Below are 26,978 nucleotides of genomic sequence, written 5' to 3' on the forward strand. Positions count from 1 at the left end.
GAAAGATTTTTGATGAGTATTCAATTCAGAAGATTCTTGACAAGTATGCAACTAACAAGTATAGATCGATGATGAGAGGAGTGAAAGCTGTAGGAAATGTTATTTTATATTGAAGGCAATGAAAATAGGCTAATTTTTAGGATATGTTAGAATACATTCCTTTTTGTATATTTTCTTTTGTTATTCCTTCTCATCCTCTAGACAAAAATTGTATTATTCAACACTGTTCTTCATCCAATTGAATATAACTAATATAAATGAAAAGTATTTTCATTTCAGCAGTGATTAGCTTCTTCAACATCATAATCTAAACTTGGCACTGTGTCTAACCTTATTGACCATTCTGCACACATCTGGAAACCTGATTTAATCCGTTCCCTATACCCTCATACTATTAGTGCTGAAATTCTTAAAACCCCCATCTCCAAGGTAGGTGCTAGCCAAGACAAATTGTTGTGGAAACATTCCAAGTCTTGTAAGTACCAAGTGGAAAAAGCCTACACCAGCACTCTTAGTATGGAGGCTAGTCTAACTATTCAATCTTTGATTTGCAGGTATCAGGTGGCTTTCAACAACCAAAACACTTCTTAACACCAGCCTACAAGGCAGAAAAACACCCAACAAGGATTAGGTGATACCTAGCAAATGATCATTAAGATATCAAGTGCAAGGTTAAGGAGGAGCAAAAGGAAGTGGTCAACTTTGCAGATGATCATTAAGATAGCAGATGATCATTAAGCTTGATGATAATTAAGCTTGTTGCAACCATGCCCTTAATGTTGGGAAAGAACCTTATTGCTCTTCACAGCACCTAGCAGAAGATACAAGTAACAACTTTAAATCCTTTCCCTTAGCTTATTTATATTTTCCTTTCTTCACTATCTCTAAGATAAAATGAATTTCTTTCCTGTAGAGTCCTAGAGGAGTACCATGCTACTTTTGTGGAAACAGTGCCTTTCAAGTCAATTGCAACATTCACTATTTTCCAAACAATTTATTTGCTTGCATGCCTTTCAAGTCAATTGCAACCCAACATTTGTATAACTTTTGTGTATATCTCCCTTTGAATGGTATCAAAAAAGATGGAGTCACTCTTATTTTTTTTGAAGAGTTCATCCATCAAAACAGCCACCCACAAGCTTGAAAACCACCCAAACACAAGTTCACCCCCTTATTGTCTTGTGTCAAACTAAAATTGAGATTTTGTTACCCTAATCTCATCCTTAACAAGTTTCAAGTAGTTGTGGCTGTCAGCCATTTAACCCCTCTTCAAGGAGAATTTATGTTTATTTTTTATTTCTCCCTCTTCAAGGAGAATTTATCTTAGTTTGCTAGTTGGTTCCTTCTCAAGGAAAAGGAAAAAAAAAGGTTTGCTAGTTTATTCATGGTCAGGAATTTGATGGGAGTGAAATGGTGTTTTAGTAGGTGCCTTATGTGCATGGCGGATGGTATTTGTAAGATGGAGTCACTGCAACATGAAATAAAATTTCTGGAAAGTGATTTTTTGAACAACCGCCATGGAAATTCCTGTCCAGTTATTATGACATTTTTAGTTTCGGAATGTTCCTATTGTGTAGATTTATCCATGTACTCTAAAAATGTGATATTGAGAAATTGGATGATTTCTTATTGGAGTGGACTTTACAAGTCTTTGATGCCTGTAATGAAGCTGGTGTGAAACTGTCATGTACTTATGTTTTTTCTTACATGCCTGTATGAGAGAGACTTTAATTTTAATTTGATATATTTGTATCTTCTATATTACTTGTAACTTCTATCTGTTACCTGATGTTTTAATTGCATGCAAGTAGCATGTGATCCGTATGCCCTTTTTTTTTTATTTCCAAGTTTATGTAGCTATGCAATTTCTGTGAATGCACTAACTAAAAGAAATAGTACATTAATTATATTAGGGACGGCTGGATCTTGCTCACTGCTGGAAGAGATAAGGCACGGTTCAATTTGTTTTCTTTGCTCATAGATGTGGTTATTTTAATATACTTATGATCCTGTTATTAGATATTGTGTGTGGCCCGGTTTTGGGAGGGAAATGATGTTTTAGAATTCTTTCTTCCATGTCCCTTTTTCAAGATGAATCAGCACCTTAATTGGGAACAAGCTCCAACTCAACAACTAGCTGCCCAAGAATTGAGAAATTTTATTGCCAAAATGAACAAAATTTACAGAGAGATTCAAACACCAAAAACAGAGCAATAAAGGAAGCAAGTGAAATCAAATGTGTTATTCCTTATGACCCTCATCAATACAATCCAGCTTATTTATGTAACAGAATCCATGTTAACTAACTAATTTACTACCCAATGATTAACAACCCTGCTCTAACTGCCTAACTAACTAACTTCCCCTGACCATCCCAACCAAGTGCTCAACTTTTTGGTACATGCTGAAGCAGCAACCCACGCACCTCACAACAGTAGCCCACGCACAATACAGCAGCAGCCCGTGCACCCCTCAACGCACACAACTATGCATCACCCAACACACCTTAATGCACACCATTGCCTTCAAAGCCACTGATACAATCTTTCTTCAAAACTTTGGGACATCAATTTCGCAGCATCAACAACGACATTCAAATTCCCATAAAAAAAATTAAAAAAAAAAAAAAAAAAAATCTGTATGCCTTCATCTCATAAACCACATCCCTGTTAAGATCGAATGGGGGCATGAGTCTTAAAACCAAAACCCAAAATTCCCATGACCACCAAAATCGATCGGAGCTTGTGGGCTTTGGGTCCTATCTTTGCTTCTCGGCAAAGATGCTGGTTGAGAGAGATTTCGACCTTATCGGGATGAAGGTAAACCTTGTCGCAAAAGAGAAGAATGACGCCGGCTTCGTCGAGAACCTGAGCGAAAGCAGCAGATCTAGCGACGCCCATGCTCTCGCACGCTTCCACGTTCACCAATCTCATCAGCCGCCTCGCCTCTGCAAAAGACATCGCACTATTTTTATCTTCATCTTTATCATTATTGTTGCCGTTGCTGTCACTGTTGTAGTAGCCACGGCTTGAATTTCAATTTCATACGAAAAGGGATGGGGATTTCTTCTCTAGAGAATTGGGGAAATAGAGCTAGAGGGAGAGAGAAAGAAAGAGGCGTGTTTGATTTTGGCTTTCCGGCTGGGTAAGTTTTGTTTTTGTTTTAACCTTGGTTTGGTTTTGTTAACCAGAGTTAAAGGACATGGGTTGCTGCTGATGTGGACCTGAATCAGAAAAATGGCCACATGGCACTTATTAATTGGTTGGCAGGAGCAGGGAGGACCACATCAGTGGTCCTCCCGATGGAACCAAAAATTTCTCGTGTCGGACACGACTTCTTGCATGACTCTAGTTTCTGGCTAAAAAATAATAATTCTTTTTGGAATTATTTTGCTAACTTTAACGTTAAGTCTTTGTTCAGTATATTTTAATTATAAAAAATTATTAAGATTTGGTTATTAATAAACGATGGTCCGGTTAAAATTTGATAGATTAGATTTTTTTTTTAAATTATATTTTAAACATCATTTTAGAGTCATGGATAGAGTCCAAATTTTCTATCCCACTTTTCCTGCTTCACTCTATACTTCACCAATAAAAACTTGCCACATGTTCACCTAACTAATTAATTATTACCATTATTGACTTATTAATGCTACCATTATTAATTAATTGTAGTAATTAATTAGTTAGGTGAACATGTGGCAAGTTTTTATTGGTGAAGTATAGAGTGGAGCAGGAAAAGTGGGACAGAAAATTTGGACTGTCATGGACACCATACATATTAAAAAATGGGCACATGTCTTGACTATCCATCCAGTGTTTTCAAATACTGAACAAAAGTCTTCTCTTTTTATCCCCCTCGGATGTCCCTCTCCTGCTCTCCATGATGGTACTTAAGAAATCTCTTGGCAAGGGTTGAAATTTCTTGAAAATACCCCTAGCCATCAAGACTGTCAATCATCTTGCGATGCTCTAAACCTACTAATGATATCATGAGTTACATACTTAGGTATGTGACAAGAATTGCACATCTATAATGATATCATGAGTTACATACTTAGATATGTGACAAGGATTGCACATCTATAATATTTTACCTTAGATCATTCTCATTGGCTTCTTAAAAATAGGCGGAAATATATATTCCGTCCCTATAGTTTGACCTTTTTTCCATTTCAGTTTCTACTTTTCTATTTTATTGCTTTTAGTTCCCGAAATGAAAAATGTATTTTATTTTGGTCCCTATCATCATCTCACTAGCGGAAATTGTCAACGTGACAGACGGAATGCACTATTAACATACTAAATATTGATATGGCTATTAAAATTTAAAAAAAAAATTATTTGGCATTTAAAAAATGCCACGTTAGCATCTTAAATTTAAAATTTAAAATTATCAATTTTAACTAAATAAAAAACAGAATTAAAATTAAACATTAGGTCCATGATAGATTAAAGATGAACACAAAATTTAAAACCTAGAATTTGAGAACGGACTTGTACCTTCCCCAAATAAGTCAACAAAATTCCTTGTCCGTGAATGTCCTCAAACATGCGTTGCCTTTGTCGAATTCCATTTTTGGCTGGATGTCACGAATTTGATCTTCTTCTTCATTTTTTTTTTTTTCACAAAGTTTGGTTTGCTTCTAGTGTGAGAGTGAATTGGACTGGGCTCCATACATATTTTAAAATGGGCACATGTCTTGACTATCCATTTAAATGTCTTGACTATCCATGTTTTAGGTATTTTATTCCTAAAAGTTTGCCTATTATTTAGGAGCAATTTTCTCCATGATTTTATAATCTATAAATATATATATATATATATATATATATATATATATTTAACCTAAACTTTTGAAACTCTCACAATTTTTCATGTCAGTACAATATTTAAATAAAATTATTTTTGAAACCACTTCAGAGCTTGCCACATCATTATTATTTTTTTAAAACCAAATTATTTAACTTTTATTTACCCCATACGTTGCTTAAAGAGAGTTGGAAACCAAAAATTACTCCCATAGGTTGCATAAAAATAGTTGGAAGCCAATAGGTTAACCAACGTAGAGTTGAATACTGATTACAACTCAACAAATTATCCACCGTCTTACAACTATAAATATATATATATATATATATATATATATATATATATATATATATAACAATGTACAAGCTGAAAAAGAATGAAGAGCCATGATAATTGAAAGAGCTATATTTAGGATTTTTATTTTTGGCTTTTGCTTTTGCCACTGCTAATAGAATTAGACATAAAATGAAGTTGGTGTGGCTAGCTATTGCTAACATGCTTAAAGCTCAAGCATGGCTCCATGCAACCATATAGTACCTATGGTATTCTTTCTTCATGGTTTAATTTAGTTGTTTTAGACGCTATCATATTGAGTTACTCTTTGCCTCAAGTCTCGCATCTTAAGCTTGGTACTTTTTTCTTTTTCTTTTTTGTCATCTACATTATTATTATTTTTTTAATCTACGTTCTTTTAATTCTTCTATTACTCCATTATTATTTTTTTTAATTATTCTCATTACTCTTTTAATGTGCTTATATGAAATCACTTTTTGGTATTTGATTTTGCGCATGTGATTGTTTTTGTTGTTTAGAGTTTACACCAGTAAAACTTATTGCTTTATATATATTTTTTTAAAAAGCAACTATTTTCCACAATTATCATTTTATTTAAATAAAAATATTTTTGTTTAATCCAAACTTATCAAGGAGTGAAACTCTATCTCTCTAACAAGTCCAACTTAAACTCAAACTCATCATTATCTTTTTTTTAAAAACAAAACTATTTTTGTTTAATCCAAACTTAACAAGAAGTGAAACTATATTTCTTTAACAAGTCCAACTTCAACTCAAACTCAAACGTTGATAATTTATCTCCAAATTTGCTAGGTTAATCATGAACACTATAAAAGCAAAGCAAACCCCAATATTTTTCTTTTTAAAGCCAAGCAAAGGTATGAGCACTTTTTATGTTATTTTCTTCTCCTCTACTTTGTTTAAAAAAAAAAATTATTTTATGGTTTTTCATGGTATTTTTTAAAAAGTAATTTTTGTACATGAACCACCAAACTCTCTTTGGCCATTTTTTACAAGATAAAAAAGATTGCAATAATTGAAATTATTCTTTTGAATGTAACCCATCTTTCTCTTATATTTCTCTATTGTTTAGTCATATATATTTTGTTTTGTTTCAATAATTTCTAAGCAGTGAATCATCTTATTCTTTAATATTTTTTGGCCTTCAGAAGTTTGAATATCTAAATTTTTGAGTTATTTTTTTACAATATCAATATTTAATGTTGAAGTTTTAATATTCAATGTTGTATTTTTTTTTTTGCAGAAGTTTTCAAGCAATGACTTCTTCATCAAATTGTAACACAAATTGAAGTCATAAAAGAGCAAATCATGCAATGGTATAGTTTCTTAAATTTTTTATAAAATTATTTTTGTCTACCTCACAAATAGGTAAGTTCCCGTGCACGGGTTAGTGACTAGTATAATTTTATCTTTAAAGAACATAGGGGAAAAAAATCCCACGTTTTAATGTGTTTAATTAAACCCAAGTGTTTTTATTCCTAAAAGTTTGCCTATTATTCAGAAGCAATTTTCTCCATGATTTTATAATTTTATCTTTAAAGAAAAAAGAGAGGAAAAAAAAAAAAAAAAAACCCACGTTTTAGGTTTCTCCACGATTTTTAAATCTTTTCTTTAAAGATAACTTCCCCAAAATCATTTTTCTTTTTCAAGATTTATGTATATAGGTTTCTCGAAAAAAAAAAAAAAGATTTACGTATAAAGTAATTGCTTACAGAATCATCAAATGTGCAATGAAAGGCACAACAAAGGACAATATTAAATTTCTTATGGTAGGATATTCACAAAAATGGTCTTTAACAACTACTTGATAGATTGGCTACCACTTCACTCACCTGAATTCATCCAATGTGACTGCTATGCATTCTAACAAAATTGTTGATATGTCACCCTAAAAAAATATATTAAAAAATAGAGAGTAAGACTTAAATATAATGACAAAAATAATAGGAGGAAGAGAGAGCATCACTTAGAACAAATACACTAAAATAATTAGTCAAACCCGATAACTAAAAAAAAAAAGAGATAAAAATATATATCATTTCCACTCTTTAAAAAAGAGTCATTAATTAGAGAAAATATAAACATTCACCAAATTGACCAAATAATGGAGAAGATTAAAAAAGAAGAGTGTGGTCCTATTTTGTAGATAATATTTTAAGTGGGAGTTAAAAGATTTTATTTTATTATTTTTTTTTTTTTTCCTTTCAGACTCTAAATCATTATAAAAGAATAAAGTTTTTTTTCCCCCCTAAACTCTAAGTTAGCGTTCAACTAAAATTTTTTTTTCTTATATTCAAGTTTTCAAATATGAGTTCTATTTGAACTCAATTTTTCTTATATTCATTGTCTGGCACCTCAAACATGGAGGAATGGACGTTGGTTAGTTGTAAAAAATCTTGTACTTGATGATAATTATCCTTTTTCTTATTTATGTACCCATTTTCAAAGGCAAATACCTCATTCAAAATATAACCATCACGTTGATATCCTTTCTGGCTAGAAGCTAAACAACAATTGATCTTGCTTTCACGATGATCATATTTGAACAAAACAATAGGAATATAAGAAAACAGGACAGTGTAACAGAAATATAAGAAAACGTGAGTGTTTTTTTTTTTTTTTTTAAAGAGAAGATAATAATATGAAAAATGATAATGATAACAAAATAAAGAAACCAAATATAAACCAAATACAAGAAAGTAAATATTGAATGACAACTCATAAAAGCAAACAACGTAATATAGAGAACCCAATAGGCATGAGGCATCTAAATAGAGGTGATCAAAGATACTTACATTTTTGTTGTTGACTACACTTTAGGTCCAAAGTCCAAACAGTTTGTTAGAGTTAGAGGACAGAGAATACGAAAATATTGAAGATCAACACCCCAGTGCATGTTCCTTAAGAAATATGTGAAAGAAATCAAAGGTGAGGTTGAAATATAAGAGTTATTTTACACAAATATTTGAATTGTTTCTAGAATATAAGAAGTTGTTCATGAATTAGAAAACCAAAATAGAAAAGACCAATGTACATTAACATACACATAACATTGAGCAAGAGCAAATTTGAGTAGGGCAAATAGAAAAAATGATAATAATGGTGAAAAGAAGATTAAACCAAAATTGGAGAACTGAATAAGAATCAATTTGAGTTTGAAAACCACTGTGAGTGTAATGAGAGTGTGATCCTATTTTGTAGATAGTGTTTTACGTGGGAGTTAAAAGAAACATTTTTACCAAGTTTTGCCCCTATTTAAATGTAGGCTGTAGGGGTTTTTGCACGGTTGCTGTAGCAAATGTGCAAATATACACATTTTAACACCCACCGATGTGGATAGTTTTAGAGGTAAATTGTGTAAATTTTGTCACTTTTTGTACTTTAGAAGCATCGGTATATTTGCATTTTAACACCCATTTATGTGGGTAATTTTAGAGAAAAATTGTGTTAATTTTGTCACTTTATGTATTTTAGAAGAACTGGTGTGAACGCTCTAACTGTGGGTTTTTTTTACACATTATTTCAATTATTATTTTTTAATCTGCACACTGCACTAAACACTACACGCATAGCACACTGCACATAGTATATTAGCATACCACAATCACATGGCTCACAGCCTCCACACTATCACTAACTAAACCCACCTATTGTATGTGCATAGGCATATAGCATCTTGGCACACCACATACACATGCCCATGGCCCCACACAGTAAGCCACCATCGTACACGCGTGCGGCATTTGAATAATCTTTTATTTTAGGGTAAATTACAAATTACACCCCTAAAGATTGGGAATGATTGAATTTTACAAATTATAATGATACTAATTTATATAACTAGGTGATAAATTAATTTTTATTTGTGCAAGTTTAGACTTTAAATCCAAAAACTTAATTATTATTTTTGCATCTCAAAAAATAAAATAAAAATAAATTTTAAATAAATAAAAAATGACACCACTTAAAATTTTTGTGCCCCAAAATTGTTGAACTAGCCTGGTACCCAAATATTTTATCTTGCCTTACATCGTTGTCATTTGAAATTTAGAAGTTTGGGCTACGTTTTATTTTTTACCAAAAAATCACTGCCATTGACTATAAACAAAAATGATGATGAAGGTTATGTGACGTAGGATTGGATCGTGGATTGTAAGATCCTACATTATTTGAGAAAAAAACAAAAAATACACATTGGCATGTTAAATAATCACATAAATTATACATTCATTGATATAATTGTCATATATCACTATATTCATTTGTAAGTATTATTTAAAGAAGCCAAAAACCTCAAAATGTGACACTCTATTGGAATTTTTTTTATTTGAGTCCAACTGACACTGTCTTTACATTAGAGTAGAAAAACTTGGTCTTATGGGATTTTATTTTTCATTTGGGTTCAACTGAACCTTCTATCAAGTTAAAGAAGATTACAAGAAACCAAGATTGTTTGGGATTGTCAGAATCGTATGATCCTACTAATCCTGAACAATCGCAAAGATCTTTGAAAGATTTGGATCATTTTGGATAGGTAGAATTGTAAAATCGTAGAATCGTAGGATCCAAATCAGAATTTTGACAGCCATGGTGGCAGTATTGGGGGGTATAGTTGAGATTTTTGGCTTGATTTGAAGTTCCACATATCCTCCATCTATATACATATAATCTTACCAGCTTTTGTATGTTGTGAGTTGTGTGATATTAAACCTTAGTCCCCACTCCCCTGTGTGTGTTAGTCTAAGTCTTTCTCAAAAAATAATATAAATATATATATATATATATATATACACATATAATCTTAAAAACATAACCTCCCCCCATATATATGGTGAATACAATTCCTAACGGTTAATTACTCATATATAAGTCAAATTGAATTACAAGACACACATAAAATGACAATAAATAAATAAAATAAAAAATTTCATTTTTAGAAAAAGATCCAACCTTCAAAAATAGAACTCACAAGACAAATGCAAATTACAAATCACACGAAATATGACTTGAAAAATACAGAACTTATTTTCAAACAAAGCTAAATTAACAAAGATGATAACTTTTTCAAATGACTTTTACTTTTCTAATGTTTGCCTTTGGAATGGTTACATGGAAATGGCATACACCAATTCATTGCACCACACCATGCGTATTTTAATTTATCAAATGATACCTAGTCAAATTATGCATATCGCACCACACCATATTTTATTATACCTAGTCAAATTATGCATAAACTTGAGCATGAAGGCGAGGAGTGAGATAAACTTCAAGTGGGGTAGCTTTCGGGTTTGTAAGTCCACCTTTCTCTGTCATGTCCACAGGTTCATTTGATGGGCTTGAAATTTCAAAAGCATGCAACAAAGTAGCAAGTGTGAGTTGCGTAACTTGCAAGGCAAATGAAATCCCAGGGCACATTCTTCTACCACTACCAAATGGTATCAATTCAAAATTTCGGCCTCTAACATCAACATCCTTGTGAGTTGTAAGAAATCTTTCAGGTCGAAATTCACTAGGATCCACCCACACATTTGGGTCTCGATGGAGTTTTGGAAGATTAACAATAAGTCGTGTGCCTGCGGGGACGTGGTAACCAACTAAAGTACAGTCTTCCATTGACTCGTGTGGCACTAGGAGTGGTGCAGCAGGGTACAAACGCATTGTTTCTTTGAGGATAGCTTGGAGATATACCAAATTTTTCATATCTGATTCTTTCACTTGCCTTTCTCTACCGATATGGATATCTAATTCTTCTTGAGCTTTTGTTAAGGTCTCAGGGTTGTTGAGAAGTAAAGAGAGAGCCCATGTCAATGTTATTGTTGATGTGTCTGAAGCCGCTAAGATAAGGGCCTACAAAAGTAACATAATATGAATTGGTTAAAATGTTATATGGTCGGCTAAAGCTTTAAGATTTCTAGCCATGGTCCAAGAATCTTTAGTAGCAGCAAGAATTCAGATTGCATTAAGAATTTAAAACTTGTGCTATTTGATTATATATGGCTTAATATTCGACAAGAAAATGACATGCCTTCAAGTTCAGGATTTAAATAAACCATTATGCACAAGATAATTATCATGAAATTTTTTAAACATTTTAATTCTGTAAAATGAAGTTCCAGATCCACGTTGAATTTTATGTGAGACACGGGGAATACAAATATTTTGTACCACTTTTTTATTGTACTTTATTCTCCATTAATTGTGGTATGCCATGTGTTTAATTTGATTTTATTTCATTTAAAACTTCAATTATTTTATAAAATTAAAAAAGTAAAAATAATACATGATAAGTTGTGATTTGCAGAATATATAGTGGAATACAAAAAGTAGTACAGAGAATTTGTATTTCTTACATGGGCCATGCATGTGTTCATTTATCTAAGATATTTTATTATTAGTCTACAAAGTCAATGGATCAACTCTACAAATTCAATAAAGCAGTGTTTATTACACAAATTATTTTATACAATTTTACAAACACACAAAAAAAAAAAAGTTATAATTTCAGTTTTTTTTTTTTTTTTCACGTATTAAAAATTGTGTAAAATAACGTGTGTTTAACAAGTTAACCTAATTGAATATATGTAGCAAATGAAATTTTGGAAATATATTATACTATGTGTGAATTAATAGGGTTATCAAAAGCTTACCAGGCATGTAGCTTTGACGATTGTATCAACATCGTAACTGGAAGTCTCATCATCATCAGTGACAATGGATAGCATTACATCCATAAAATCTTGGTGTTCCTTCACCCCACCAGAAATTTTCCTCTGCTTATGCTCCTCTAGCCATTCTTTAGTCACATCATCCAATTCTTTTGCAGTTTTCTTCATGGCTTTCTCGCTTCCCCCCACGTCCAACCACCTTAGATATGGAAGTGCATCTGAGACCACAAACTCTCCACTCAAATCCATAAACTTTCTCAATGCCTTTCGACACTGATCATTTTTATCATTCTCAACCTTGGTTGTAGCCTTACCAAATCGTTGTCCTACAACCATCCTACATATTATGTTTAGGGCTGTGCACCCTAGCCATCTCTCCATCTCCAATAACACCTTGTTGTTCTTGACCAATAGCTTATGTATCTCTTTTATAGAATCATTTACCTCAGCCTCTCGAACGTGTTTGAGCGTTTCAAGGCGGTGGTTTGAGAGGACCTCTAGCGTGACCATTTTTCTCACTTGGCGCCAGAAGGGACCATAAGGGCTGAACCCAATCAGAGCATAGTTGTAGCCCAAGATTTCTAGAGCTAAACCTTTAGGACGGTTGGCAAAGGCTTTGTCATTGGTAGTAAAACACTCTTTGGCTATCTCCCAACTGCTTACTATTATTGTTCGATGCACACCCAACCAAATTGTGAAGATTGGTCCATACTTTTCAGCCATGTTACCCAAGGCTATATGAGCCGGTTGTGACCTTCCTAACTGGTGGAGGTGGCCAATCAAAGGCCAAGCCCCACCAGCTTCAGGTAGAACTGATCTTTGTTTAGTGGCAGTTCTTTGAACTCTTCTTGATATCCATATTAGAAAGAATATGAACATGAAAATAGTGAATATGCTAGCCATAGAATTTGTGCAGAATGGGCAGGAGAAGAGCATGGTTGATGTTTCTGGTGAGTGACAATTAATGGTTTTGTGGGAAAATATATATAGCCCGAACTTAGTAAGGAGGTGGTTCTTACAAGATACGTGGCAAGCAAGCTGAAAAATAAATTTGGATTGTCATTTTACATCTTACGTACCCTAAGATTTTCTCTTGTCTTATCTCGATGTCATTTTACTTTGCAAATCCGGCCTAATTTTATTATTTTACCACAAATCCAAAAACAGAAACATTGATGGGAAAGGATCTTCGCATTAAAATCCTTCATTTTTCTCTAATTTTAATTCCGACACAAATAAGATACATGATATTTAAAAAATCAATGGTGTTAAAAGATTCATATAAATCACACAAAATCAAATAAATGTTATATGTCTTACATCTATCTAAAAATTAAAAAGATTTAGAAGATTTAAGCTGGAGTTATCTTATTCTATCAAGTTATTGTTTGTTTGACTCTATTATAGCTTATATAGCTTATAGTCAATGGTGGCTCCACATGCAAGCTAGGATGGTCACAAGATCACCCTAACTTGTAAAAAAAATGTATATATACACTTATTAAAAAATATATATATACTAAACTAATTTATTGTGATCACTCTAATAAAAATGTTGAACACTCTGACTTGGGAATTACAAAAATTTAGGTTTAACAAAAACAAGTGTATTACTACATTCACAATAATTTCACAACAAATTCAATGTGATAAGTTGTTATGATTATAATTTGGGCCTAATACTAATATTATTTTTTTATCCACCAATAAACAGCTTTTTGCATAAAATTTATTGTAAAAGTGTTGTAGAAGTATCATTACTCCAAAACTAATTCTACCCCCCCCCCCCCCAAAACATGATCCTTAATCATTTAAAAATAAAAAATAAAAACCTTAAATAACAACAATAATAAATATTAGCCCAAATAACAACAAATATAAATCAAACAAAAATAAGACAAGACCAAACAACAACAAATGAACAAATTATTCAACAAAAAGCCTATTATAAAACAAAAAGATAAAAATTGCTAATCATTCAAATTTGTAACTCGTTCAACCTATTCAATAAAAATAATCTCTATTTTTCAATTTTCCTTTAAAAATGATACCAAGAAAAATATTGTAGCTGTGAGTTTTCCTTGATGGTGATGACATTTATATTCTTTTTGGCTTTGCAGTCAGAACAATTTTGCTTTCCTTTTTCGACTTGACTCACAGTTGCAATAAATATTTAAGTTATTACTTTATTAGATTTTGTATAATTTAAATTTTATAGTCACAACCATAAAAAAAATAAAAATAAAAAATTCCTAGAACCACCATTACTTAAGTAGAGCAGGTTTTGCAAAGGGGTGGTGCTGGGGAATTTTGCTTCTTCTTCAAAGCTGCTGGTTGTACAGAATGAACGAACTTTTGCGATGGGGCCAAGAAATTAAGTCAGAAACTTGAGTGATTTAAACGATAAGTCCAAGAAATTAAGTTAAGACAGTGGAAATTAACGCATCAATTTTGTTTATTATATCGTCAATCACAATAATTGTTGATTAAGTATTATTATACTTTTGGGTCCATATATATACAAGTACGATAAAGTCAATAGAAGATCTTCTCAAAAAAAAAAAGTCAGTAGAAGATCTTTGGGTATTTCGTATGTAAAATGACAACCCAAATTTTGTTTCAGCTTGCTTGTTTGTTTGAGCGTGAAGTCAAGGATTTTGACAGAAAAATAGAAGAGAAGGTCATTTCTTGCTTTTCCCATACATGCAGAACAGGGAACGATTCTGCACATGCCCCTGCAAGATTAGAGAAGGAAATAGAAGGATCAAACGTTGGGCTAGAAACTATACCACGAATATTAGAACGTATAAAGCAATCAAATCTACCTTTATTATTTTTTTAAAGCTGATGGTTCTATAGAATGGATGAGTTTGTGCGATGGATCCAAGAAAGTAAGTTAGAAACCTGTCGAGTTTTTCAATTAACTTGACTTCTCTCTCAATTTTCTTTACTATATCATAAATCTCAATAATTGTTATTATCATATTATTGGGTCAAGATCCATCTTACCTCATCAGTAAAATGAAATTGATAAAATATCATTTTGTAGGTATAAAATTTCTCTTTTACAAATGTAGCCGTTACTATCACTTAGATTATGATCGAAATATTTCACCTACTACTTAGTAATCCAAACTTTCAAATGTGTACCGATGGGATAGATGAGTGTCTATGGATAGCAAAAGTTCCTCCCAAATATACTTAGGGTGTATTTGGATACTGTTTATTTTGCTGAAACTGAAAAATTATTACTGAAAGTACTGTAGATAAAGATAAAAATTAGTTGAAATAGTATAGTGAGGCCTATGAATAGTAACAAAAATAAGTTGAATAGTGGCAAAAATAAGCTGAATAGTGAAATAATTTTCATTTTTCATTTCCACCCAAATGCACACTTAGGGATGGAGGAAAACTTTAAACATGATAAAAGTATACTTAGCAAAATGGACTAAATAGATGGAAGTGGACCGAATTGGATGAAAGTGGACCGAATTAGACCGAACTAGACCGAACATTCTGAAATGCTACGTTGATGTGGCTCAATAGGAGCATAACAACAATAAATATTACGCTTTAATTTTAGATATTATATAGATTCCATTGTCTATTTTGTATATTAGAACAAATTGAATTGTATTTGTAGTTGAGTTTTCCACAATAAATGAGTTTGTTTGCAGGCAAGTGTTCCGAGCTTCTTTAAGTGAGTTTGTTGTGTTCTAATAAATTTCCAGCTTGCTTATAAATAAGAAGAAAAAAAAATTCAAACTTGTACCGGACTTGGATGAATAGTGTCAACACGTTAAAATAAATCAATTCTAGGTTGATATCACGTTTGACAACTTTAATTGTCTAGAGATAATGAATTTTGGGAAATTCTTAGCTAGTCCTGGACTACAAGGTCAGCTTATAGTCCCAGCCAATAGAGAGAAGACACATCACTAAAAATGTATTACATCAGTTTACTTGCCACTTTTTGCTGTTGTTTCTTTCCATCGCAACGTTGGTAACACTTCAGCTCTGTTTCTATTTCATCTATCCCAGCCACTACGGCTATCTCTATCTCACTGCTTTTAGTTTTTATTTTTCGTTCTTAGCTCAATATTAACTAGGTTAAGTTCTTGTTGCCTTACTTTTGTTTTATATTAAATGGGTCAAGTTTTAATCGTATTTCTTTAGTAGCACTTTGTTGGAATCTTTAGGTTTTGTAAAACATGAACATGAATTTCAAATTTGATTTATAGTTGAAAACTTTATCGGTTGTTAAATATACGGAATAGTTTTTTTTTTCTTATAAAAAAGAAGTTTTTGTTTTTGTTTTTGTTGGATTTGATCTAATTGGATAGTTTTTGGAAGTGATTGAATCAAAAGTATTTAGGCAAAACATCAATCTCCCACATTTTTTTTTTGGTGGCATAAAAAAGTGTTTGTTGAAATGCTTCGTGGAGTTTTGGTTTGGTCTAAACTTGTTATGGCTTTGTATCCATGTTTATGTGGAGCTGCTTTTTCAATTTTGTGAAATCCGGTGTAGGAGCTTCTCTAAGGGTAAAAAATTTATTTATTTATTTATTTTGATAAACTGCAATTCATTGAAAGCTAAGAAAAGGGACGGGGATAATCAACCTTACAGATGGTTGAAAGGACTGGGACTCTGGGAGAAGATTATCCTTATTAAAAAAAAAAACAAGACAAATCTAAAACTAAAGCAAATCACTACAAAAAACATGACTTGTTTCAACTCATTTTTTCCAAGGTCTCACTGAAAATGGTTGAAACAAATGCTAAAAACTGGCTCGCTAATTAAAATCTAATTAATCTTCTTACAATGGTCATTAAAACCCTTGAAATAAACTAAAACACTAAAATCGAACACCCTTTCCAAATAACGTTACTATGGTAATAATTTCGTTAGTTGCCCGGTTTTGAAAGAAAATGTGAAACTAGCATCTCGAGTTTCTAAAACTTGAGATCAATTAGAACTCGCGCTTTTAAAACTCGTTTTGCCTAGTTTGTCAATACAATTCAGCCACGTAGAAATCGAGTTTATAAGACTCGAAATCTGCACGATATATCAATCTGACGCTTTTAAACACTCTCTCAGTTCAAACACCCTCTCACTCAATCTCTCAGTTCAAACACTCTCTCTTAGTCTCTCAAACACTCTCACTCAAACACCCAAATCAGTCATCCTCAACCCCTCGGCGTGCAACAAAAATCACCCTCACCCTCAAAAGCTCTCTTTTTCCTCACAATCGGCTTTAGACTTGAAAATCCCATACCTTGAAAATCCCTTTTCCTCACAATCGGCTTCACCCTCACCCATACCTTGAAATCCCTTTTGTCCCTACCAACGGAAGTTTAGATTTTTCAAGTTTGAAGGTATGTTTTTCTTATAAAAATTTGAGCTTTTTAAATAATTATTCCATCTGGGTTTAGCCCAAGTGTTTGGTGTAAGATTTAAGTTAGACAGATTTGTTTTGTTACTTGTTGTATGATTTGGGTTGCTGGCATGTTCTGTTTTTGTCTCTCTTTTTTGTTGGTTTCTGGGTAATAATGCTTGATATGTGTTTACTTGCTGGGATTTATGTTAGTAAAATCTTTGTTATGAGGTGGTTGCAAATGTTGCAAAACTCTTTGGATCTGTGTAATATGTCTTTACTTATAGTTTGTGTAGAAATTATGCAAATTTCTTCATTGGGCTCAAAATTAGAGAAATTTGTGCTTTTGTTTGTGCTCTTATTTTTGTTCTTTTTCCTTGGGTTATAATTACAAATTTTTTTTAAAAAAAAAATTGAGGCTTTTGAATTTTGATACCTTATTTTGTTGTGATTTTTTTACCGTTGAAGTTGTTTGCAACAATTTCTTGGGTTCAAAGTGACATTACTTTCATGGGTTTTCCTTGTTCTATACTCAGCTTTAGCATATAGATTTGTTCTTACTATCTCACATGGAAGATTCTGTTTAATTGTAGTTCCTGGTCTATGAAGATACATCAGCACAATTAGTTTATTTTATTCCATAAAATTCCTGCTACACATGGTTTTTCTCTGCTTCATTGAAGTTCAGTTCCACTAAGTTTCTTAAGGAAGCCTCCATCACTTTGCACCTGATATTGACCCCCACAATTGGATGTAGGTGCGGTTTGGATCTGCGTCCACAGCTGCGTTTTATGTTTTCACGCATTTTCAAAATTTTTTTTTTTTTTTTTTTTTTTTTTTTTGCTTCAGCCATACCTTTTGACTAAGTCAGCAGTGAACAGTGCACCTGTGCATTGTTCACGAGTCCCACAAATAACACTTTTCAGTAACTTTTTCATTAAAAATGGGTCTCACGACACTATTCACACATTTAAAAATTATTTTGCTACAGTGTTTTCAGTTTTCAGTTTCAACAAAATAAGTTCTATCCAAACAGATCCGTAATCTTTGTGTATCAAGTGATCACTTGTAGTGTTTGCAGACCTTCCAATTAAAACAATTCCACCAAAAGCTAAATAATGGTGGCTGGTAAAATGAGTGAAAAGAACATTTGAACTCAAGTTTGGTACACTTGGTCCAATGCCAAGATGTGAATGACTACAACAATAACCAATTTGATAACCCTGCAGCTCTTCCTCTTATCACACAGGTCGTTTACAGTCAGATTTCCAATCTGACTGCTGTTATTGGTCAGGATATTGGCAACCAGTCCAGCTTCTACATTAGGGATTGGTGAGTGATCCCACTTTGTTTGCTCAAAAAAATAAAAAATAAATAAAATAAAATAAAATGCATGGAAGAATAGAAAATTGGATTTTGAATCTTATTATATTGATTTCGTTTGGTTATGAAAAGTCAGCACAATTTAAGTAAATGGGTGAATTTGGTAAGCTAAATGAAGTTCTTGCTATTAATGGTACTTTGGATTCAATTGCTAGATTAGTAGTTGCTTATTGAAGCTTTAGCTGCTTGAGAATATTGTAATTTTGTCTATTTATGCGTTTAAGATCAACATTTTAATTTCCTTTCTTTCGTTACAAATTTTTTGCCATATGTGTATTTTTTAATCCCATTAATCTTTTTATTTGTTTACCAGTATAAAAGGGTTGAATTTATTTGATTTTATCTTGAAGCTTAGTTTATTGTTTCAGGAATACTGACTGGGATTGAGCCTTTAATTTTTCAACCAACTTGGATTTCTTAGCTTCTTGCATCCAGAAGACTAATGGTATAAGTTCTTTTGATTAGAAAGAAAATGATAATGCTACTCTTTGAAAGATGAGAAAATCCTGGAAAAAACTGTAGCTTAGGATTTTTGATATTTTAATCTCTATTTTGCTGAATAACATATAACCATATGACTCAGTTCAAATGACCTTCTCATTAAATGGGGAAATCTTTACAACATTAATCATACGCTCTTGATGTTTGCATCCTTTTTTTTTTACTTCAGTATTTTTGGCAACCAATTGAGATGTTCAACAATCAGCGAGAAGCTGCATGTTGTTAGTGAACCAATGTAAAAACTGTGAAAGAGTAATGATTTAGTGGTCATTCATGCCTGATTATTGGGTTGCTAGATAGATGTATATTAGATTATATGTTCTTAGAATGTTTGGGATACTGTAGAATTTGCTAGATCTATTATTTTCTTTTCTTTTCTTGTGAACATTCAGTAATTGTATGGCACATTGAGTTCAACATAATTATCATTTTGTTACTGATAAGGTTCACTCTCTCTTCAACGAATATTTACTTATCAGGAAAAGAATGCCATGGTTCACATTAATTCATTTCCAATATGTTAAGAATGAGAGTCAATTTACAAACCATCAATTTTTTGTCCTTGCTGACTTTTCTCAATCTACTTGAAAATCTTTTTAGGTTAACATCTCTATATCCTCATCTATTCATGGCGGTTTTCACTCTCCTACAGGAGACATTACACATCACTTGTGTTCAGCAGCAGAATTGAAGTTTTACTTCAATAGTTTCTTTGAAAGATCTGGGAGTACCAATTACTTGAAACCTAATAAGAACTGTAATTTAACCTCATGGGTAGAAGGCTGTGAGCCGGGATGGGCTTGTAGTGTTGGCTTATATCAGAAGGTTAACCTAAATGATTCAAAGGTCATCCCCGCAAGAACACTCAACTGTCAGGCTTGTTGTGAGGGTTTCTTCTTCCCTCATGGTCTTACCTGCATGATTCGTAAGTATTTGAGAGTCCTGAATAGCAGTTCTTTCTATAAAAACCTGGAGGAGCTTCTAATCAAGGGCGGAGCCACTGGCCCCCTAAAATTTTTCAAATTTCCAGTAAATTATGTCAAATAATTACATTGGCCCCCCCAAGAGTTAAGATTCGCCCCCCCCCCCCCCCCCCCCGGCCATATTTTTCTAAACCATTTCTCTAGAGTTCTAAACTTTTTGTCCAATACAACTTCAAGCCCCACCAAAAAACTTGGCCCACATCCAACCCCACCAGCTAGCCCCAATTCCCTAAGCAAACAAATTATTCTCTTCTAAACCATAACACTTCCAACCCAGCCCAAACCAAAATCTAAAATACCTAATTAAACACAAACAAAAGGCATTCAATCTCACCGTCTGAAAAAAAAAAAAAAAAAAAAAAAAAAAAAAAAAAAAAAAAAAAGAAGAAGAAGAAGAAGAAGAAATCCTCACCATCTGAACAATCTAAAAGAGAGAACAAATGAACAATCTTCATTCACGCCTCACCTCACGCCTCTGCCTTATGCCCTTAGGTTTTTTACCTTCTTAGTTCAAGCCTCCAACCCCAATAGTGTCATGCTCACCGGCTCACGCCTCTGCCTGACTGCCTCAGAAACCTCGCCGGCTCACTGTGACGCTACTGCCCCCACCAACTCTCCGTGACGCCGTTGCCTCCTCAAGGTATCTCATTCATTCTTTACTTGACTTCTCTCTCTTTTTCTCTACAACTGAGGTACTGAACTAAATACTGATACTTGAATAGAAATATCAAATATCAAATATGTGTAAGTCAGTATGTGATTTCCCTTTGCCAGCAAAGCAATTTATACTTATTACTTTGTCTTTTGTCTTTTTGTGTTTGTTGTTATTGTATTCTTTATTGTTTGATCAATTAACTCTGAGACTTAGACCAACCTTTTCCCTTTTGGCTTTTGTGTTGTTTGTCTTGTCCCTTAAGTGGGGGCCAGGTGGGGCTTGCCGGCTTGCATTGTGTAAGTAAATTATTAAAAAAAAAAAAAATTAATCTATGGAAGGAAATTGGAGTAGTGGGCCGTGAGTCTAGGTATTTGGTTTATGTTGTCTGTTTATACTTTTGATTGATTTGTCTCTTTAGGTTTTTTAAGTTCTTTTCAGGTTAATTTTTGAGTCGTATTCTTAAAACTAAAAGATTTATTAGTAAACAAAAAACAATTGATGCATTCTTTAAGAAAAAAGATGTTAGCAATTCAGAATTTAGGACACCTGTGACTATAGAAACAAATGTGGCTGTAGATTTAAATGTTGATGCTTCAATGCATGATGAACACCCCCCCAAATGTTCAAGAATTCAATCTGAAGAGATAGATCATGATCAAGGATCACGTAAACAAATATGTGAATTTCCTATCAACAAACAAGATGAAATCCAACAAACTTATCTCAAAGAAGCTCCATATCAACCTAAAAATATAGATTGTTCATACAACGATGATAATCATCGTCGTCGAAAATCGCCCCCCCCATGTAAAAAATCGTGGCTATGCCCCTGCTTCTAATTGATAAAACTTCAAACGTCAATTGTCTTGTAGACATCAATTGCCATAATAAATTTGTGATACCAAGTTATTAAAATAGGAGGCCACATATAAATGTTACTATTGGGATAAAATTTTATGAAAGGTCAACCATTTCCTTCCATATCTCCTAGGAATCAAGTAGTACTTATACATATGTACTTTTTCTTTTTCCTTGGTTAAAAGCTGTCTCTGATGTTTCTTCTGGTTGTTGGCATTTGATATGATGGTCTTGAAGCTTGCCCATTAGGTTCCTATTGTCCCCTTGCAACTCTTAACAAAACTACTGGTGTATGTGAACCGTAAGTTCTGCTTCCAATCGTAAATATCACTTCATTTATGGTATGGCTTATGTTCTTACAGAATATATGAAGATGATATATGTTTCTGCAGATATCTGTACCAACTACCTCCAGGGAATCCAAACCATACTTGTGGAGGAGCAAATATTTGGGCTGATGTTGGTAGTAGCAGTGAGTTATTCTGTTCAGCTGGATCATATTGTCCAAGTACCACCAGCAGACAGACTTGCACTAGTGGGTATAAAAAAATTTCTCATTATCGATCACTTAGCAACCTTCTCTAATGTTTTGCTCGTTGCAACCTTGTACTTTGTTTTTGAATAATGTTTTAACTTGATATGAAAGAGTGAAAGAGTGCTTTCATTATTGTGGACTTAGAAGCCTTCGTATCATTAATGCATGTATTTAATTTATTTGGAGCTATTAGAGCATGATCTACTTTTGGGGGAATATGAGTTTGAAGTAAAAAGAACTTTTTTTTATAATTGTCTTTCTTGCCTCTGTCATTATTTCCTAATGCTGTCATTTTTTTCATGGGACTAGACACTACTGCAGGATGGGTTCTACATCTGAGAAAAGTAAGTTTTTTTCCTCTCCCCCACCCCCTCCCCCTTTCAACTAAATTTCTGAAAAAGTTTTACATAATATATAGCAATGCATGTGGATTAGTTTATGATCAATTAGTTGTGTTGTAAATTCTTTTTTCTATGCTGCAACAAAGAAGAGTTTATTTTTTTTTCCTTTTTTTTTGGTACTGCCATCTACGCCTTAATACAGGATTATGGATTTGTCTAGAGTTTCCTCTCTATAAGTTGTGTTTTATTGGTACCCTAGATAGACTATAGAAGACTATATTCTTAAACCAAAGACCATAATCCAATAAACCAAGTGAATGCTACACTGCTTGTTACCTAGCCTTCAAACCATGTTTGCATTGCCTCCATGGATGACTCCCATTTGGTAAATTAAGTATATAATATTAGGCTATTAACTTTGGCTGTAACTTATTAGGGATTTAACTGTTTGTATTGCTATTTTTATGTCAAAAGTAAATTATTGTCTTCCCTTGCTTTTCTGAGTTTGCTATTGGATTTCTGGTGTAAATCTATACCAGCTTACTGATAAGGTTCCCTGGCTCATGTGTTTCTGTGTCAATTGACAGGGTCATCCAAATGTGAAGGCCATCCATTCATCTAAAGGTGTTGGTGAGCCTCCATTTTTTTCTGGCCTCAGCTATCTTTTTTGTCATCAAAGATGCCATTACAGCTGCAAGAGCAGAAGTGGGTTGTAATGACTAGTTTGCTCTGGATAATCCCGCAACACCCAAATGCATCCGGATGGCTTGTTTGGATGAGTTGACTGCACCATTTATATGTCTATTGTTTCCACCCTAAGCTCAGTGTTTGATGCAATAGCCTTATTTCAATTTAGCATATCTCTCAGTTCTCACTTTGTACAGTTTACTTGTCTTTAACATGGTGGTTACAAAATAAAATGAAATAAACTGACTCTGCTAGTCAGGGAAGAGCAAGGGGAACACCTTTTTTGTAAGTTAAATAATGGTATTCTCATTGTTTACTATGGTACAAGATGTACTTACATCAGCACAATTAGAGGATCTCAACTTAAAAGATGTACTTAAATTTTGTTTCTAGAAAAAATATTGTAATTTCATTGCTAATTGCTTCCCCGTTTGTAATATGTAAACCTGAAAATTCAGTTCTCTTTTCTGTCCATTTTGTTAATGGAAAGTATGAAGCAAATAAAAATTGAGTGTTTTAGAATTTCTAATGCTAACCTAAAGCATCCTACTTTCCCTTGCTTTCTTAGTGTTTTTGGCAAGAGAAGAATCTTGACAACCTATATGTATATATATCTCCACTAAATTTATTAGACTAACATTGCGGTTGTTCATAAGTATCTCATACGTATATAACTTACTTTAGAATAAGCAAATTAAAATTTATGTTTTCATACACACACATATTCCTCTCATTTTTAGGGTAGTGTCTATTTGTGATTTGAGTTTATCTTGACACAATAGTTCGGCCCCCTAACTCAAAATTTCTGACTCCACCACTGCGAAAAATTATACCCACTGTAAATGGCAATAAGCAAAAAAAAAAAAAAAAAAAAAAAAAAGCAATAGCTAAGAAAAAAAGCTAATTTGTACAAAAGAAAAAAAAAATGTGAGATTTAAAAAAAATAAAAAATCACAAAAAAATCAAGATTTAATATATATATATGAGAAGAACTTGAGTGTTTCAAACTCGAGATAGTCAGTAAAAAAGCTGATATGAAAAATAAAAGAGCGAGATTTAAAAATATATATATATATGAGAAGAACTCGAGATCCTAAGGAAAAAAGCTGATATCTCCAAACAAAAAAAAAAAAAAAAGAGTGAGATTTTAAAAATAAATATATGAGAAGAACTCGAGTGTTTAAAACTTGAGATCCTCAAAGAAGAACTCGAGTGTGAGGGCTAATAATTTTGTCTGAGAATTTTGTAGATTGCGTGTAAGTTTATAAAATTTTTCCCAGAGAAACTCGAGTCTTTAAGACTCGAGTTCTATGTAAACTTTATTTAAATATCAAGTAGAAAATCGAGTCTTTAAGACTCGATTTTTATTTTGTAGAAATCGAGTCTTTAAAACTCGAGATTGATAGTTTTTAGACCCCTTAAAACAATTGATTTAACCTAGGTAATTAGCCAAGTTGTTACTTAGTCAAATTTAACAAATCTAGGTTATTACAATAACAAAGATCATATCATGCAAAGCAGTGGATAGATAAAAAACACAAGATATGATCACCCAGGAAACCAAACCGGTAAAAACCTGGGGAGGATTTGATTTAGTTATCCTCAAGGTAAACTTGAATCCACTATCTTAAAAGAATCGAAGTTCATACAATAAGACTTACAAGCCCCCACGCTTGACTTTTTATTGCTACCAACCAGTAGAACTTACTAACACGACCATGTGCAAACTTCGAATCCACGGACTCCTTCTTTCTTGGATTCACCACCAGATACAAGCACACCCACTTGTGTTTTCTTTAAACTTCAATGGCAGCAACCGAGTTGATCATCAAGGTGTAGATAAATCTTCTCCTTGAAAACCCTAAATTTGTGTAAAGGAAAACTCCTCTAGATCTCACAAGAGATTTACACAAACCGCAATATGAGCAACACTAAAACGTGGCTAGGGTTTGCCTTTTATACTTAGGACAAATTAGAAAACCCTAAAACGTTTTAAAACAACTAGGGCTGAGTTGGAAAATCTGCAGAAAAAACATTCTGCCCGAGCTTCGATCGATCGAGCCTAAGCTTCGATCGATTGAGCCAGGCCGAAATGCATTAATTTTTTCTGCATTAGCTTGATTCCAACTTTACATTAAATACATAACTTTGAGCAAGACTGAAACACTTCTAAACACATTATTTTGATCATGGTTTGCCAACAATACAAATTAGAGTTGTAAATACATAAACACCTAAGTCTTTAGAACCTAACAGAGATCTATGTGGAATTTTAATCTTAGTAAGCAGTTGCACAACAATTGTAAAGCGAGTTCCTTAATCCTTTCAAACGTTAGTTAACTTACTATATACAATCTCCTTACACAGCTACTCTACAAATATCCCCCACTAAAATCCCACGTAATTGTTTCCTCCAAAATTTTAAATTCTTCAACGGAATTCTAACATAACTCTCGGAATTGTTAAATGTATTATTAGCAATGCGATGTGTTATACCATGTTGTGTATGCTAGAGTGAATGCAGAAGGAGAAGCATAGAATAGGAACACCAAGAACACAAGGGTTATGTGGTTCAGCCTTGACGGCCTACATCCACGGAGGAATCCTTTAAGGGTTACATCTTTATTGTAGAAGAGTGTAGTACAATAACCTGTGTTACAATGAACCTTAACATGAGTATATATAGGCGATTAAACCCTAGATTACTAGTACAAGCAGGATTGGGCTAGGGCCTATTACATTGGGCTAATATGTCTACTATATATCTCTAACACCCTCCCTCAAACTCAAGGTGGAAGCTCGATAAAGGCTTGAGATTGGATAAACATGAGAAGATCACTTGGAGATGTCTTGAAGAATGCCTTTGAAGAAACCACAATGAAGAATATGCCAATTGACCAATTTTGGAGCTTCAAATGAAGAAACGGAGCCCAAAATTGGAATTTATGCGAAAAACTGAGCAAGATAGGCTATGTCGGGAATTTTGACTTTTGGTCAAAGGTCAACGTAAAAAGTCAAAGTCAACAAAAGTCAAGTCAACTGTTCCTGTCAAAGTCAACGGTCAGAGCTCATAGGTCAAATCCGGGTGATCCAGGTCAAGTCGATCCTGGTCAACATTCAACAAGGTGACGTGTGCCGATGAGGCAACACTGCTGATGTGGCGAGCTGCGTGGTTGATGACATAGCCAGGGCTGACGTGGATCAAGTTGATGTGGCATTTGCTGACGTCATCAGATGACATCATCACATGGTTTGACGTGTGATTGGTGCGTGCAAAGTCAACCGATGTGTGAAGTGAATACCAGAAATCCTAGAGGCGCGTGAGAGGTCAGATGAGGGCTGTAATCTCAAGTTTTGTAGATCGGCGAACAAGGAGGCCATCAAGGCGACGCGTGTGCTAATAAGACGATCTGGAAGTCAGGAATCTAAGGCGGCGCGTCGGAGATTTTCCGGAGACAATTGAGGCGCGTGGAAGCTCTTTGAGTGACCAGATTTTTGGGGTTTGGTCGCGGGAGGTCGTGGAGCACGTTTGTGGTGTTGGTTTTATCAAGTGAAGCTTGGATTTGTGCAAATCTGATAAGTTAAGTCATGGCTTGCTTGGTAGTTGGATTTTGACACAGCACAGAGCCATATTGGTTGCGAGATGCCATGGAGTCTAAATCCAATAGACAAGCATGTGTGACTTTTGATAGTGATGTGCACGTGAGAATCTTCTTTGCTTGCTAGAAATGTTTGTTTGATGCCAAGAACGAAGTTTGGCTCTGATACCATGTTAAATGTATTATTAGTAATGCGATGTGTTATACTATATTGTGTATGCTAGAGTGGATGCGAAAGGAGAAGCATAGAATAGGAACACCGA

At 33.4% G+C, this 26,978-nt stretch overlaps 2 protein-coding genes across 8 annotated transcripts in view; one reads left to right on the forward strand and one right to left on the reverse strand.

The window, feature by feature from the left end:
• LOC126702617 (cytochrome P450 CYP82D47-like) overlaps positions 1-12,767 on the reverse strand; it is a 52,418-nt gene extending 39,651 nt beyond the window's left edge. Inside the window, exons 1-2 of one of the 3 annotated variants that reach the window (XR_007647804.1) lie at positions 11,781-12,767; positions 10,304-10,980 (exon numbers count right to left, since the gene is read on the reverse strand). Coding sequence is in view for 1 of the 3 variants with exons in the window: in XM_050401373.1 (XP_050257330.1) it covers positions 10,357-10,980; positions 11,781-12,734 (1,578 nt within the window). In the remaining 2 variants the exon portion in view is untranslated. Of the gene's footprint in view, positions 1-10,029; positions 10,981-11,780 lie in introns of those variants that run through there. The other 2 variants (XR_007647803.1, XM_050401373.1) reach the window with 2 other exon arrangements.
• A 4,053-nt stretch (positions 12,768-16,820) lies between these two features.
• LOC126702619 (ABC transporter G family member 24-like) lies at positions 16,821-23,588 on the forward strand. 5 transcript variants are annotated; one of them, XM_050401374.1, is made up of 7 exons: positions 16,821-17,174; positions 18,423-18,505; positions 18,925-19,001; positions 19,658-19,982; positions 21,969-22,088; positions 22,398-22,432; positions 23,017-23,588. In XM_050401374.1, exons 3-7 carry the CDS (start codon positions 18,999-19,001, stop codon positions 23,143-23,145), a joined length of 612 nt encoding a protein of 203 aa, XP_050257331.1. In that variant the 5' UTR covers positions 16,821-17,174; positions 18,423-18,505; positions 18,925-18,998; the 3' UTR covers positions 23,146-23,588. The 5 variants fall into 5 exon arrangements, 4 of the variants coding, with proteins under 4 accessions (XP_050257331.1, XP_050257332.1, XP_050257335.1 ...); XM_050401375.1 differs by lacking the exon at positions 16,821-17,174 and having other exon boundaries at positions 18,333-18,505; positions 22,410-22,432; XM_050401378.1 differs by lacking the exon at positions 16,821-17,174 and having other exon boundaries at positions 18,335-18,505; positions 21,969-22,092; positions 22,410-22,432.
• The last annotated feature ends 3,390 nt before the right edge of the window (positions 23,589-26,978 follow it).

This window comes from Quercus robur, chromosome 10 (genome assembly GCF_932294415.1).
Source record: "Quercus robur chromosome 10, dhQueRobu3.1, whole genome shotgun sequence".
Lineage (NCBI taxonomy): Eukaryota > Viridiplantae > Streptophyta > Magnoliopsida > Fagales > Fagaceae > Quercus > Quercus robur.

Excerpts from the sequence above, each read along its gene's own strand:
- LOC126702619 (XM_050401374.1), top strand. Across the intron at positions 22,089-22,397 it reads CAGCAGACAGACTTGCACTA|ACACTACTGCAGGATGGGTT; the intron begins GTGGGTATAAAA and ends TCATGGGACTAG. Across the intron at positions 22,433-23,016 it reads GGGTTCTACATCTGAGAAAA|GGTCATCCAAATGTGAAGGC; the intron begins GTAAGTTTTTTT and ends GTCAATTGACAG.